At 29.2% G+C, this 13,864-nt stretch overlaps 1 protein-coding gene across 4 annotated transcripts in view; it reads right to left on the minus strand.

Moving 5' to 3' along the window:
* Positions 1 to 13,864, minus strand: part of LOC114131810 (uncharacterized) — a 53,493-nt gene that overhangs the window by 15,511 nt on the left and 24,118 nt on the right. The window contains exon 1 of one of the 4 annotated variants that reach the window (XM_050206204.1): positions 2,791 to 3,008. The exons of the other annotated variants lie outside the window; for them this stretch is intronic. Within the exon in view, the coding sequence (XP_050062161.1) occupies positions 2,791 to 2,873 (83 nt within the window). The 5' untranslated portion in view covers positions 2,874 to 3,008. Of the gene's footprint in view, positions 1 to 2,790; positions 3,009 to 13,864 lie in introns of those variants that run through there. 4 annotated transcript variants of the gene reach the window in all.

Below are 13,864 nucleotides of genomic sequence, written 5' to 3' on the forward strand. Positions count from 1 at the left end.
TACACGATTTTAGGGCATCTCAATATAATATATAGTAGCACCCCCTGCGGGTAACATGGAAAAATAAAATTTTCCAATTATAATATACAAGCAAAGCGTAATATTCTTATGTACGAATAAATATATATTTTAGGGGCTTATATGGATTTACATTTATCCTATAGGAGCGTGTTTAACCGAAAACGAATAATATAATGTTCCGTATAATGTGATAATATATACATACGTTTCAGCTACGGTGGTCTTCTACGCGTGTTATTTTTAAATATTTATTTTTTCAAACTTTTGCAGAAATAACAGAGTTATACTTATACATACATTATTATTATTATTTATAACTATTGAAGTCAAATTATAGCGAATAGCAATGTTTCATTGCGAAATCGTGTACGTCGGACATACTTATAAGATACCTATTGACTATTACTCGTAGCAAAATGCGAACAGTACAAATCGATCATCCCGTCGAGTACTTACATTACTTTTACGTATATAACATGCTACAATACTCAAACTGCTGATGCGAAAACGGCAAACAAATGCATTATTACAAATTACAATATAATATAATGTGTGTGTATGTGTGTGTTGCAGTTTTGTGAATGCATGAGTAAATGTACATTACAATACTTTTTAAAAATTATATCTTGGACGTCTTTTTAATTTGAAAATTAAATACTTATATGTAAACAAAATTCAAAAGAATTATTTGTCACATTTCAGATTAGTTTTTAATAACCGTTATATTATTTTATGTATGATTAAAATCAAATTATTAAGTATTTTTTTATTTTATAATTCAACAAATATTTGTTATTTAATTAATATTATTAATTAGATATACTTATTTCAGAATTAAAATATAACAATTTGTATTTATTTTAATTTTATTTTTCAGTATAAAATGAGTTAGTTAATACAAAGTATTAATTTGTGATTTTTTTTTAAATGTACTATCACAGTTTTAAATTAATAATAACTAATAACTAGTTATAACATTCATCTTTTTACCTGCTAGTATAATTAAATAAGTATTTAAAATTGTTTTAAGCAGTATATCTATAAATACATGTCAAGCATTTGAAATGTATTTTAAATACTCTCTGAATGGATGTACATTAGAATTTAAATACAGTTTTAAAGTATTTTTTACAAGACTGATGTGTCGGAGATCTGCAGGAAATTACATAATATTAAAGTATATATATTATACTATATTATGAACATACATAATATTTAGGTATAGGTCATATTTAGCTTAAGTATCTAACCCATAAAAACAAAAATTTAATTCGAAAACCACCTACATACTGCAATAAGCACTCGTGCATATATTTCAATCAATAAAAAATGTTATTCGATTAGCAACCGTACAGTGAAAATAAATAATAATATCATTAAGTAAGAATTTATTCAACACCGCTGCGCGCTTGTGTTCAACGATTAATCACGGGTTTAGAACGGAACGGGCGAAGGATTTTATCGCTTGATGTTTCGAATCCGTTTGCTAAAGAATTTTCTAGCAAACAACATTTACATTTAAATTTAGTGACTATACCTACCATGTACCCACTTAATTATATTTTTCATGGGTGGATCTAGAAGTGAAAAAAGGGAGTTTGGACATACACAAAAATACAAAATATGTATGTACCTTTTTATAGGCTACAAATACAAATATATAAATTAAATATTAATTGTTTTATAAACCGATAACCATAGACTTTAAAATACTGGTAGGTACATACTATGGATTAACAAACTTACACTAGTATTAGTACACAATATTTAGGTACTGTTATTAATGAAAAAAAGGTGTCTTTGAAATTGTATTTATCTTCAGCCTCTTTCCCTTTGTATCTTAGTTGAAATATTGGGGAAAAAAAATCACGAACAGAAATATAACAGTCAAGAATGAGTATGGAATTTTATCACATAGAACTGATTCTAATCTATTATACCTAACATAATGTCGCCTTCAGTGTTTTAACATTGTACTTAATAAAATATATTTTTTAATGTATACTTTATTTTGTTAAAGTATTTACAAAAAAATGTCTATCAAACAAAGCATTAGTCTATCTAAATAAATTATTAAAAAGTGGTGGTGGGGGAGAGGTAATTTTTACAGAGATCAGAATTACTACTGCAAACATAGGTGAACTCGGGTCGGGTCGATTGGAGCTGCAAAATCAGATTTTATTAACGTTATCATTATTCAAATATTTTCTCCACAAAATCCTGAACAAAATAAAAGTCATTTTATTTTAGTGAATACCTAGGACCTAGGAATACATTATACATGCAACATATTTTTACATTATGAAAACGTTAATATTTGCCTCGCAGTGAACTATAACAGTGGAAAATTGGATTTTATGTAATAACATCATCACTACTGAAACGTGTGACTTGGGGCGAAAAAAAAGTAACTATAAAGGACTCGACTCGTGGGGTACCTACGTTTGATTCTCGTAATGTTATATTTTTTTAGAACTAATTGAGACCAAGGATTTTCTTGTAACTCCGTATGAAATCGCATATATAATATAAGGTACGCGTAAAGGAGGCAACTTTATACTCGTTTTTTTTCTCCATAGTTTCTAATTAAATAATTGTAAATCCGCCCCAAGCTGTCGCGTTTGACTGCACCACCCATGATTTATTAATATAAATAGCAGCAGTCTATAATAATATTATTTTAATTGTAGCGATACGCGTGTATTATATTATAATATATTATTAGGTATACATATTATATAGCGACGGACATAATATTATTATACTTACCGGCCGGAAGAACTGTCGGCGATTTTCACCGCCGGCGAACACCGACCGTTGCGTTCAGTCATCGGACGCGCACGGTATATCATAACGCGCGCGCGTTCCCGATGGTGGTAAATAAACCGACTCGTGCGCCATACCTAACAATACGACCGCTCACCACGTTATATTGTGACGACGACGACGCGACGCCGCCGCCGCCGCAGTCCGCACTGCGGTAGTGACCGTGTCGTTGGGGACTGGTACCTACGCGCCTCCAAAAAAAAAAAAAAATGTATATTATTACGAATAATAATGCACGATAACTACAGTAGTTATCGTACGTAAGTATGTGTGTGTGTGTGTAGGTTAGATATAGGTATAACTCGTGTTTTATAAAGTTACAACTATATAATATTATGGTCTATGACCGTGTGCTGTTTCGTGTTCGCTTTTACGTGACTCCCATTGTTTGATGCGTCGTTTTATTTGAAATTTCGATCACATTGGTTTGGTAGACATTTCTGGAACCCGGTTAGAGGTGGTTAGCCAATGTGACCGCTTTCATACGTCGTATTCTATCTAAACGTTTTATCAGTATATAGTATAATTTAAAACCGTTTTACCACTGTAATCGCACTACAATGAGTTGAATATATTTTAACTCTATAAGGTGGGTTACCTCTATAATAGATAATATATACGTTCGTGTGCACATGCAATTAACGACCTATATAGTCGCTACAATCGGTCTCCAAACGTTTCACTTTGGTTTTACTACAAAGGTGTAATTGTGATTATTGGAAATAATAATTAATACTACGCAATATACTCGTAATTCATTAAAAATTTAAAGTCTGTATCTCGAGCTGTATAATTACGTAACATTTATATTACGTACACTTTGGCTGGATATTTTATGAATACGCCTTGCATAGTATAGTTCGTTACGATTGGTATTAAATTGAACTGTACATATAAGATGATAGTATTTTGTTTGATGCATTTTTAACAAATCCTTTATACGAAACAAAAGTTTAATTAGTAAGTATAACACTGCGATTAAATATTAAACCATAATTTATTATTTTTCTAGTATGAACATTGAACACTGGAGAAAACACTCCGAGTTTTACTGATTATAAAGTGATTTAAATTAGTCCAAATTTGCTATTTTGTCATTTTATAGGTTTACTATTTAGATTGTAATAATAAACAACCAATGCTAGAGCATGTAGTATATAAATGAAAAAAACATCATTAATTGTCGGAACACATTCCGATAGTTAATTATGCATACGAAACAGGGCCCATGACAAACGGCGATGAGAGAAAATTGATGAGATTTAAAACAAAAATACAACAAAACATACATATTATGCGCTACGTTTCAACCGATAAACAAATACCTATGAGAGGAGAAGAAATAATGAATTACAGAAATTATACGACAGTTCAAATATTATAGCGTTTATCAGGAATAAATGACTAGAATGGTTCAGTTACACATGGAGAATAAACGGACAACTAATTAAAAAACTAATGAGAAAAATAAACAAAATAGAAGATCCACAGACCACAGGAAGACTTAGAACCTGGTGGTTTCGTGTATAATAACTAGAAAAAATAATAAGAGCTAGACCAGAATGTAACATTTGAATAGAGTTACAATAAAGACGGACGGCGTCGATGGTGAGACCACTTAAAGGCAGAAATGATCCACAATGAACCGATAAGTTGCAGAATAGTAGAAGAAAAAGAAGTAGAAAATTCTGACATAATATTTGGTGAACATTACAAAATCCTACCGTCTACGGTAGTTTTGTTTTTAAATAACACATAAAAACCAAAAATTTGTTCTATATGAAAATTTGCATTTGTTAATTTTTCCAATTATTTTAAAAATATTTGGAATTTTTAATCTTGACTTCTCTTAAATACTATTTTCAAAATTTAAAATCGAAGCATTTTTTCAATTACTTATCGCGTGTTCCTACATAAGTAGACACTTAAAATTCAAACAATATAGTGCCATAGCCAGAATTATTCTTTTTTACAATTAAAAATCAATAAAATACTATATTTATAACTTTTGAAGTAAATTTCATTGATGATACAAATAATTTTTTAGTTTTCTTGTAATTTCTGGGGAGGGATACAGCCCTCCAGTACCCCTTTGGCTACGCCCTATGACCTATGCCATTAAAACTATAATATTACTATATTAGTTTTATGTCAATTACGTATATTTATATTAAATTATCTAACAACTTACCTATAAGTTTTAATAAAAGCTTACACATTTTAGTATGAAAGCTGATAAGGTGACAATGAAAATAAAATAAAATATACTAAAGACAATTTTTAGTTTTTAATTTTCAAATTAAATTTTAACCTTATTTCCTTTCACTCCAGGAAAAAAATGTGTGAATATTATCCAGCACTATATATCACTGTAAAGTATTTTTAATAATCTAAGTATTATAAATTATAATTAAAAATTAAAATTTTAATCAATCAAATAGTGGTAGTAAAAATCTATAACAAAATGTTTGAAACTAAAGTTAGACGAGGATGCCGAAATTAAATTAAGTTGAAAAACTATGGCATCCCCCAAGTACTCCCGCTAGTAGTTAGTATTACTAACTGTCCTCGATTGAATAGATAATTAAAAGGTCATATCCTTATTATTGTGCTTGTATTTTGTTTCGGAAACCAACTATACAGCTATCACTATCATTTCAATATGAAAATTCGTTTATGAGTGATTATGCAAAAAAATACACAAAATAAGCCATTTATATATCGTTGTAATACCTAGTATTAATATTTTACAAAGTATGTGTGTGAGTGTGTGTGTGTGTGTGTGAGAGAGAGAGAATAATAAAAACAGACGTACCACCGATTGTCAACAACGTAAATGATTAACGAATTACAGTATTTACCAACACACATTCAACACATGCGATTACCAACAATCGTCGTTATTGTTGTAAGGTAAAAAAAAAAAACATACACACAAAAAAAAAACCGTGTTAAATGAAAACGAGTCACGACACGATAGGTAAGTCAATATATACTACACTCGAATTTACAGACTATACATATTATATAGACTATTGCGTTCTCACGTGAACTCACGTACTCTGAAAATAGTTGAATAAATTATTATGATACAGTTTGCAGATCTTTTCTAAGAAATATTTTATTGATAGTTAAGTACTGAAATAAGTGTGCAAAGTGTGCAGTGCTTTGAATATAATATGAAGTTAAAATATAAAATGAGTATCCGATTAGAAGATTTATTTTGATGTAGATTTATCCAACGATAATAAATTATTGATAGCGATAAGTCTCGATAGTGTATCGCGGTATCTAACGGTCTGTTGCAAATTTGCAACCGTAATTGTAAACAGTAATAACTAATAATATTATAATATTATATACAATATACCTACCTATCGTGCATTCGTACCCGTATTATAGACGTATATACTATATAGTATATACATTATACCTACCTACTCATATAAGTACTCATATCAAACGCAAATAAAATTATGTTATTTTAATGCCGTGTCTATGTGTTATATAATTATTTACTTGACACAATAGGTAGGTAATGGGTATACATTTGTCAGTTGGTTGTATTTTATACGTTTATTACCTACTTAAATGATTAAACAAATGTATAGTCTATTTTATTTTTAAATTTAATTGCATTTAATTTTTTAATAAATATTACATTCATTGGAAAATGTTCCAGCAAATTGGTCAAATGATCAATTTCCATCACACGTGCAATAGATTTGCTTTAGTCATTCTCCTTGTAACTTATAACGTTAATATATTGTATTTAATATAAATGATCATCAATATTACATATTTTATATCATCTTATTATTAAAAAAAAAAAAAAAACTAAAAAACTACGAACTAACTAGATTTAATTAAAATTAGAAATTGATGTATTTTTTTATGTTGCAGGAATTCCTGAAAACAACTCAATGTATGCATCATAATAAAATTCTATTAAACAGGCAATGAACAATATAAAAAAAATATAGGTACCTATAAATATATTCCTTCCATTAAACTATGTTTTAACTAAGTATTCAATAACAAAATAAAGTTAAAAATCATTCAGTGAGTAGAGACTACACGCATAATTAAATGTAAAATAAATAATTAATTAGTATTATTAAATACTTTATTATCAATTATCAACCAACAAGCACAGCTCTAATATAGCTTTTACAAGAATTAATAATATTATTTAAATAAGTCCTATAGATAAAAAAATCCATAAGTAGTCTAACATGATAATTATGTTTTAAAACAAAAACTAAAAAAACTTTTGGATAATACTAAAGTGTACTATATGTATTATAAATTCAAAAGAAGTGATAATCATCGGATTTGAAAAACGATTATGAAAACAGTATAGTTTTATTGGATGACTAATGAACTATATCTATCAATTAGGATAACATACTTTATAAACATAATCCCTATTGGTTGATCAACATTTATAACCGAATAACTCTATCGTCTGTCCCAACGATATTCAATCTCGACCCTATGTTAGTAATTTCAGTTGTTTTTTTTTTTTAATTTTAATTACATTTTTTAAAAAAACTGCATAATATACATAATATTATATATTAAGTTATATTATAAGTTTAGATCATTATAATATTATCATAAAATAGTAGAATATAATTGGTGTAATTTTGATTTCGATTTCTGGAGAAAAAAACTATTTATTGATGGTTAGAATTTACGGTCTAGAAAAAAGAAACATAAAATTAAAGATAATTAATTTTTTTTATCGATTTTTTTATTTAAAAATAAACTTTTTTAGTGGTAAATTATACAACACGCTTTCACAATTTTAATAATCGTGTAATTATACACAATATATACAATTGCAATAATTATCCAAAATAATACATTAAAAATTATTATACATTATTATTGATTATAAACGATATTATTACAGATACCAACTTCATAATATTTAGATTTTAATTCTAAATTTACATTGGAGTTATAATTTTGCCTAATTCAATACGCCGTTAAAGTTCATTGAATTTGATTCATTTGAATATATTATAATTTATAACTAATAAAACCTAAAACTTTATATAATTAAATAACTTGTTTTGCTGATGTGTTACCTACTAGTTTTATAATGTTTGTACGACTCTATTTTAAAATTTAATGAATTATATTAAATATATGTATTTATGTCGAGATAATTGTTTAGAGAGATTTGTTTAAAAATAATATTTAAATCACTTTCAAGCGTTAAAATAATATTATATTTAACACACTATAATTTATAATGTAAGTATTACATTTTAATTAAGTTATCTAGAATTTTTTTTTTTTAACATTTATCAGAAAATATACAATTTGTAATAACAGTTAGAGTAAGCCAGTGACGGACCTAGGATTTTATTTGGGGGAGGGAAGGTAATATTTTTTTACATTAGCACTTATTTTTATAAAAATATTTATATCAATATAATGGTATTTTAAAATATATTATTATATAGCCATGGGGGACCCAGGCTCCTCTGGTCTCCTCCTTAATTCCATCACTGGAGTAAGCGTATAAGTGAAGAAAAAAAGAATAATATACAGAACATGAAAGATTGAGAAGAGTAGTCATCCAGCTGTAACACTGAGACTTTCAGAAAAACTAATAACAATTATTAGAAGTAAATAATAATAATTTAATTATCTACAAAAAATACTTAATTTAGGGTTCTATCAATAATTAGCCTTTCTTGATGTATATATAAATGTATTTATTTTGTAATTATCTGCCATCAAATTTACACGGTGTTAAAGGAATTGTCAATATTGTCAATATTAATTTAAACAATACTTTGACATTAATGATGACAGGCTCATCATACATTTATTATGTATACAATATAGATTAAACAATTTCATTAATCATTTGAAAAAATATAATTATTTTTAAGTACTCAATAGTAAAGGCTTTCAATAAATAAACCTGTGAATTATTATTTCTTATGTACATATTAATCATATTATTTAATTTGTATATTGTATATTGAATTTTCGATCATAAATAGTTTCCAATATAATTTTATAAATCGTCTAACTACTTATAATTCCCATAAAAATATACTCATATTAAATAATACAAAACATTCTAAAACATGCCAACAGTGATTGTTAAGTATATAAATTATTTTAGATTCTGATTTAAAAGCAATTATTAATTTTTGGAAAAAAATAAGAAATAAGAATATTTTCGGTTTAAATTCAAAAAAGTAATATTGTAGTTACTAGTTACAAAACTACCTTATACTAAGTAATTAATTTTAAATAACAAATGGAGAAAAAACTTTTTTCATTTATACATTTTGTTTTGACAATGCATTTCTTCATAGCTGGTACAATTGTTCCGATTGGCACGCATGTGGTACCACATGTAAATTATTATTATTTTTTATTCCATTCCAATGAAAGACGTTTCTTATAATGTTATTGGATTTAAAAATTAATAATGATATATATTTTATAACGCAAAATACTAAAATTTGATTATTTGATTAAAAGTTTAAGACTCGAATAATTGTTCTATACTATATATATTTATTTTTTTTTTTTGCATTCAATGCAAATATACCGATAACACCGTGAACAACAATAATTATTATGTCAAAATTCAAAATGTAATTAAAAATACTCATAAAACAAAAATTCAAACTTTTATCTTCAATCCTGTAAAAGTAGAATTATATATTATATATGTGTACATGATACATGTGTGTATTTCAGAAATTGATGTAGGTCGTAACTGAAAACTACAAATGGCAGTATAGAGTATATTTTATACGCGCGAGTATGCCTGTGTAGTCGTATATGGTCGTAAATTTTATAATAAATATTTTTGATGTATACAGTAATCGGTTTTGATTGAGGTACTAGACGTTTATCAGTGTACAATTTATAATAAACTTTCCATATATATACATATATATAGAGAAATAAATCCAAAATATACAATTATATTTAAAATATGGCATATGCATTTTATTTATTATACAATAAAGTATTCTTAGTAGTTATAAATATAATATAATATATTTTATATAGGTATTATGTACAGCACCTTGTTATTAGGTATCTATGTTGCCATGTTAGTGAATAAACGTACCTACCATTAATATATTTTAAATTATGGTTTAAATCGCTTAAATACGGCTAATAACAATCGTAAAATATACTCTTATAATTACAGACTGTTTAAGATATATTATGTACATTGGGCGTCTACCACAGTAATACACTGTATATACCAATTTGAAATAGTATTAAGGAATAAGGCGATTTGTTGATTTATATCCATTTGAAATTTGTATATACTACATTACTACTTACTAAATAGTAATTAATTCAATTAAATTTACTTATTTATTAATAATTAATAAAAGTTGTATTCTTCTACTATGGACTACTTTAAAACTATTAAAAATACTTAACATTTTTAAAACATTAGTCGCTTATAATGTTTAAAATAATTAAACAAATTAAAACAAATTGTATAGATAAGGTAGTACTAGAAATACGTTAATAACATAGGGTTTGAACATTTCAATTCAGTGAAAAATCAAATATTATTTTGTAACTTTTATAGGTACTTTATTTTTTTTAACAGCCCAAAATCTCAATAATAATGCACTATATTGACAACAAATTGTCTAATTTAATTCACTTTTTCTTGAATAATATAGTGATTAAAATTTTGCTAACTATGTAACCCGAAATGAATGTAATGGCCTAATTGTTAGGTTACCTACAGTTTTATCTTCATTTTATTTTTAATTGATTTATATATTATTATCATATATTTTAACATATTTTTTTAAAATATATTTTCTATATAATATTATGTATTTTACATAAGTAAATGTCAAAATCGCCAAATATATATATATAATATATAGATTAATAACTTACTAAACATATTATTCATACAGAAACTTTGATTACCTATAATTAATATTTATATTGTATGCGTATAACGTAAATACATTTTATGTAGGTGGTGGAGGGTGTGTTATGGTAATGGTAATGCATAGTTTAATATAAATTGTATGGTAGAAAAAATATATTTTAGTCTCTGCCTTACATAGAACTTATATCTATGAATTTTATTGTTTTCCTACCTTTCGCTGTCAGTTGCAGTTTTGGTGGTACCTATACGATAATTATAACAACAATAACAATTTAATGTATGTACGTATTCCTTCATACTTGCAGATAGAAATGAACAACGATAAATAGTATGATCGATACGATCTGCACGAAAAAGCTATGGGAAGTTTTATTTTATCTTACGGTATGCTAATATTGGATGTCCGACAGAACATATTGACGTCAACCCGATTTCGTTGTCGGAGAAATCTGCGTTTGATGTTTCTGCAGCGCCGAATAGGAGATAAACCGCCACACCTTCGCCAATAAATCTTAACAAAATAATTACAATGATCTCTATTTTGCGCTAGTGTAGATCGTATCATCACATACGTACAATTATTGTACTACAATATTATATCATACCTGTCATACTAGTACTGCAGTTATTTAGTAAAATCATTTTCATTTGATATGAAATGGAAAAAAATATTTCATTGCATTTCATGAAATACGAAATCATGAAGTCACATTTGAAACGAATTGGTACAATTTACATAGTTAAAATAAATTATATAGTGTGTAAGAAATAAACATTTTGAATTGTGTAAAATAGACAAGTGTAACAATAATCGGCATCGACAAGTACGAACTATGAATAGTACAATACAATACGTTAGAAATAAATTGAAAACACCAGTTCATAGTTGAATTAATCATTTTGGGTACATTGGTGTAGTCAGGACTCAGGATGTATTGTGCATTGAATAGTGAATACATGATGATATGGAACTGTATATAATATATATATATATACCTTACATCTATACATATTTAATACATGTTTTATATTCAGTATAATATACAGGGTAATTTACCCAGCATACTCACCCTTTTTTTTTTAGTAATGCAGTAAGACATTTGTTCGAACCTGGCCAATGTTCGCGCGCTTGTCGCAGAATTTCGCCTAAAAACAAGTGTTATAACCTATATATACCTACCCGACAGACAACAGCTGTCGCACCCTCTGCCCCCCGCGCCGTGCGTTTTTATCGCACTCGTCGCCATTGTCGGCGCGAACCGGCTTTTTTCTTTGCGGTCAACTGGCACTTGCCTTTGCACCTCGCATCTGTCGAGTTCGCGACGTGACTGTGGTCACCACAAGTGCGCCTTAACCGTGTGTTGTGTGCGAGTCGGAACCCGGTAGATACTTCTTATACGGTAACTCCCGTTCGTGGGGTATCCGACCGCCACATATCTTCTGCTGCCGTTGCTGAGGTCCAGAACTCAGAAGCCACACGGGTCATACAGTTTTTGGCGCCACGGACGTGTCAGTTTTGCCGGTCCTAGCCATCTTGGAGGAAAGTCACGTGGTGTCCGTCGGTCCGGTATTATTTTTATATTATTGTAAAATCATATACTCATCTACTTTGATTCTATAAGTTGTCCAAAATCTTTACGGTAGCTGAGTTATTCGGTATCGTTGTTATTATATTGTATTGTTTTTAATTATACCATTTTGTTATATTGTTATACTACTGTGGGGACGCCCGCATCATAATTATTATTGATATTTTGCTGTATTATATATATATTAATTCGTAGAAGTTTGCTTGATATAATTATATAGTTATAAGTTGGTTACCCGTTCCTGTCTACTACACTTACGCAAGTTGCGGCAGAAAACTGCATATATCGTAAGTTCTGTCGCAGCGAAAACATTTGGTAGCAGAGCGTGGTTTTTGGGACCCGGGGAGGTTCAGTGAGCGTAGGTTGTAGACGTTTATTTAATTAGGTATTTATTTGGGTGCTAACTTAGATTAACTTTTTTATATAACAGGTCAATTAAATATTGTTCACTATCTTGAATTTAATTTGTTACACGGTCACGTATTTTATGCGCGTTTGATTATCTGGTCTATTATTGTCCGACAGTAAAGTTGCTCGTGTATTATTTTATTATCATTATTTTCACGTATGATCGTAGCTAATCGTAGGTAAATCGTCATCATGACTGATACAAAAGACCTTGAACGATTAACCCGTGGTAAGGCCCGTGCGGAAATATTACGTTCAAATGCGATAGCTAGTATAAGATCGGTTCACGGGTTAGCGTTGCGCGTTTCGAGTGAACCTAACGTGGCTCCTCAATTTTTAATTGCCGTGACCGATTTAGACATGTTATGGTCTCAGTTTAAGTTGGAGGACGAGTCGGTTTTAGATTTTTTGATAAAACTCGACAAGACGAGCGAGTACTCGTCAGGTATGCCTGCTGAAGTCCGGGCACTTATTTCCGAATCAAAAGCGATCGCTGATAGTCTTATCCCAAAAGGCGCGGATGCCCTCGATATGTCGTACATTAATTCAAATTTTACATCTGGTAATGTTCCAAAACCACCAGCCCCACCTACCGGCGTCAATAATTCGACTTCTCGTCTGCCGGAGATACCGTTGCCGAAATTCGATGGTGATTTCAGGTACTGGCCCACCTTCCGCGATAGATTTAAGGCGTTGGTGGACAGTAGGTCCAACCTAACACCTATAGATAAAATGTATTATCTAATCGGCTGCCTACGCGGGTCAGCCGCGGAAGCAGTGCGTAGCATACCGGTCGCGTCTGATAGCTACGAGTTAGCATGGACAACGCTGTCAAATAGGTTTAATCGCCCGCGAATGGTTGCGACGTCTTTAGTCGATAAATTGTTAAACATCCCGTCGACCACTCAAGAGTCACTACAAGAGTTAACCAATTTTATGTGCGAGGTCAGCGAGTCCGTGTCGCTATTAAATGCGCTTAACATTCCGGACTTCGGCTCATTTTTATTATTCGCGCTAGCATTCCGCCGCTTGCCAATATCCACCCGTAAATTGTTCGAATCGACCGTGACGTCCGACTATCCGTCAATGAGTGAGCTGTTGA

The sequence above is a fragment of the Aphis gossypii genome, chromosome X, assembly GCF_020184175.1.
Source record: "Aphis gossypii isolate Hap1 chromosome X, ASM2018417v2, whole genome shotgun sequence".
In the NCBI taxonomy this organism is placed as follows: domain Eukaryota; kingdom Metazoa; phylum Arthropoda; class Insecta; order Hemiptera; family Aphididae; genus Aphis; species Aphis gossypii.